Raw genomic sequence first — 2,948 nt, forward strand, 5'->3', positions numbered from 1 at the left:
ACCATGACGATTGACATATGTTTTGTCTTCAAAATTCACGTATTACTTAAAAGAAGAGTCTGATCTTTGTTATGAAAATTACCTGGCAAGTTCAGTGACTAGTAGTATTGTTAACACTAAGTTGAATTACATATTTAAATTATAAAAACTTTTTGGCTATCATCGATCTTCTTATGTAACACATTTGGAGAAATCAGCATCAGGTCTCCCAAAACAAATAGTCATGATGTGCTATGGAGCACTGATATTTGTACAACCGAGAATAAACAAAAACAGGTAATCCTTTGAAGGATTAAGCTCAATCAATCAAAAAATAAATAAATATAAACTTATTCTGATTAGTTAATCAAGTATCAAGCAAGCCATCATAAACTAAATAAATAAAAATAATAGTATCTTCCACAATACAACTAACCACTTTATTTTCATAATTTGATCACATAACTGTTCTTAACATCAATGAGAATTACAACAGATAAGAATAAAATTCAAGTGGTGTCTGTCCATTACATACATAATAAAGAAAGAGTTGAACACATAGAAACACAAACACACACAGCATATGTGCGTGCTAGTATTTGTTTGCATACAAAGGACGCCTAGCTTCATCAAAGTACTGCTCACGATCAACAAAGATAATGACATAGATAGCATAAATGATACCAGGAATATATCCTAGTATTGTAAGCAGCAAGCAGATCAGGAATTGATTCTGCAACAAAAAATATATATTATTCAAATCAAAGTCTGTCTCAATTATAATAAACTAATCATGCTATCATCATAAATTTGAGATTCACCATTGTATTCATTCCGTTTTGACCCATAACTAAAAAATCATGAAAAATTGGATTTTGAATGTGAAAAAGGAAAAAAGAAGGAAAAGGGGTGTTAGAAAGTGAGATTAAAAAGATAGATTCGAAGAGAAGAGAGAGCAGTTAGTTGTTACATACAGTGCAGCAACCATGGCGAAGACAAACACCCAATGGAGGGAGTAAGACAGCGATCAAAATCTCACAGATAATTTCACAAGTTGAAGGCATTTTCACAGTCTCTCGAGATTCGCTCCTTCTGCTTGTTCTTGTTGATGATTATCCAACTGATCTTCACCAAATGTCTATTAATAAGCTACACACATTTTTAAATAAATATATTTATGTCGGCATACCTAAAAAAAGGAAAAATCATAATATTTTTTCTCTAGACAGATATTTTTAGAAATTTAGTGGGGACCACTTAAATTATTAAATATATTTTAATAGGATATTTAGTTATAAATTAATATGTTTCCGATCCGTTGGTAGGAACAAAAAGTTTGAAGTTCGAATCCCGATCACAAAAAAAAAAAAATCATAAACTAATATTTTGAAGTGTGGAGCACACCTTAGGTGTGAGACCTTCCGACCCATGAACCATCCAGTCTCCTCGACCAAATTTTGAGGATTTAACTATTAACCATTTACTGCTATCGAATCTCTCTTCTTGGAATTATAACCTCATCTACTCCTTGTTTAATCCTAGAGATGCTGCTGCAATTTTATATACTTCCCTCTACAATAAATGTTAGTAAACAATTACTCCCTCCGTCCCTAAATAAGTGACCTATTTGACCATTTCACACCGATTAAGAAAAGTGTAAAGATGAAAGAAAGAGAGTGATACTTTTACTGAGTTGCCCTTGTCATTATTTTAAAACTTTTTCACTTTTAAGTAATGATTACTTTCTTTGTTCCACTACAAACTTTAACATGGGGACCACAAAAAGTATTTATAAGGGGTAAATCTGTCAAATTTTGCTTAGAAATCTGAGAAGATCAAGTATTGTGGGACAAATATTTTTTACAAATAGGTCACTTATTCAGGGACGGAGGGAGTAGTTATTAAACTAATACTCACTCATCCCTTAATGTAGGTATCCATTGTCTTTTTCACATTTCTTAAGAAAAATTGTCCGTATAATTAAAGTGTCTGTTTTGTGTGTTAATATTACGAAATTATCCTTTATTTGTATGTGTATTAAATTTGACTTTTCATATTTCAAAACAAGATAGTAGTATTAATTAGAGGCATGTTTAGGAAAAAAAATAATAAATGCTCTACTAATTTGAAAAGAGATTTACATTTAGGGACAAAAATAAAATAAAATGGATGCTTAGATATAGAGACGGAGGGAGTAGTTACTCATTTATTTGGTTTAAGAGTAGAATTTCCAAAAATCGAACTTAAGTTCCCTAAACAATTCGTCAATTGAAGGAGTTCATTAACCACTTTGCGCTTAATTGTTTGGTTAAGTTATAGGGAATTTTGTTTTCCACCCTACCAGCTTCTCACACGCCCTCCACAATTCTAATTTTACTTCCATTTAGATTATATAATTTCACAAAAAAAAAAAAAAAAAAAACATGGTTCCAATTACGTAATCCAACCCATCCTATATATAAGCAAAATAAAAAACCACACTCGTTTACACATTTACGAATTTTCGCACTAAACTACTCTCGCACCATCCAAATTTCGAACCACCACAATTGTGTGATTTATGTAGGGTTTTTTTTTTTCTTTTCGAAATGATCACATTTCAAGCCTTTTCAAACACCAAACACAAAGTAAGGTTACACTTTGGGGAGATGACAGTGACATCAAATGATGTGTCTTGTCTGTTACGTCTTTCCATTGAGGATTGTGTTCTGGGCCACGATGGTCATGTTTCCAGACCTGGGATAGTATAATTGATGGTTATCGGAGGATGATGAGTACGATATTGGTAGCCGTAAATAGTGTTCATGCACATTTAAGCTTCTTGAGAACATAGTTTGGGATTAATCTTCCAGAAGTAGCTGCAGTCGAGATGGATGGTGATAACAAGGAGATGTAGTTGAACCAGGACAAGGCTATTCAGATATATCTATTTTATTTAGATTAATATCATCTTATTCATTGACGAGAGC

At 32.2% G+C, this 2,948-nt stretch overlaps 1 protein-coding gene across 1 annotated transcript; it reads right to left on the reverse strand.

Moving 5' to 3' along the window:
* Positions 1-351: 351 nt before the first annotated feature.
* On the reverse strand, positions 352-1,132 carry LOC11437571 (UPF0057 membrane protein At4g30660). Its single transcript, XM_003610250.4, has 2 exons — positions 954-1,132; positions 352-712 (listed from the first exon to the last, which is right to left on the reverse strand). The coding sequence occupies exons 1-2, from the start codon at positions 1,041-1,043 to the stop codon at positions 572-574; spliced, it is 231 nt and encodes a 76-aa protein (XP_003610298.1). The 5' UTR covers positions 1,044-1,132; the 3' UTR covers positions 352-571.
* Between the last annotated feature and the right edge of the window lie 1,816 nt (positions 1,133-2,948).

Source organism: Medicago truncatula, chromosome 4 (genome assembly GCF_003473485.1).
Source record: "Medicago truncatula cultivar Jemalong A17 chromosome 4, MtrunA17r5.0-ANR, whole genome shotgun sequence".
NCBI classification, from domain to species: Eukaryota; Viridiplantae; Streptophyta; class Magnoliopsida; order Fabales; family Fabaceae; genus Medicago; species Medicago truncatula.

Coding starts and splice junctions, on each gene's coding strand:
- LOC11437571 (XM_003610250.4), bottom strand. CDS start 1,043: ATGCCTTCAACTTGTGAAATTATCTGTGAGATTTTGATCGCTGTCTTA. Junction 713..953: donor TTCGCCATGGTTGCTGCACT/GTATGTAACAAC, acceptor TTTTTGTTGCAG/AATCAATTCCTGATCTGCTT.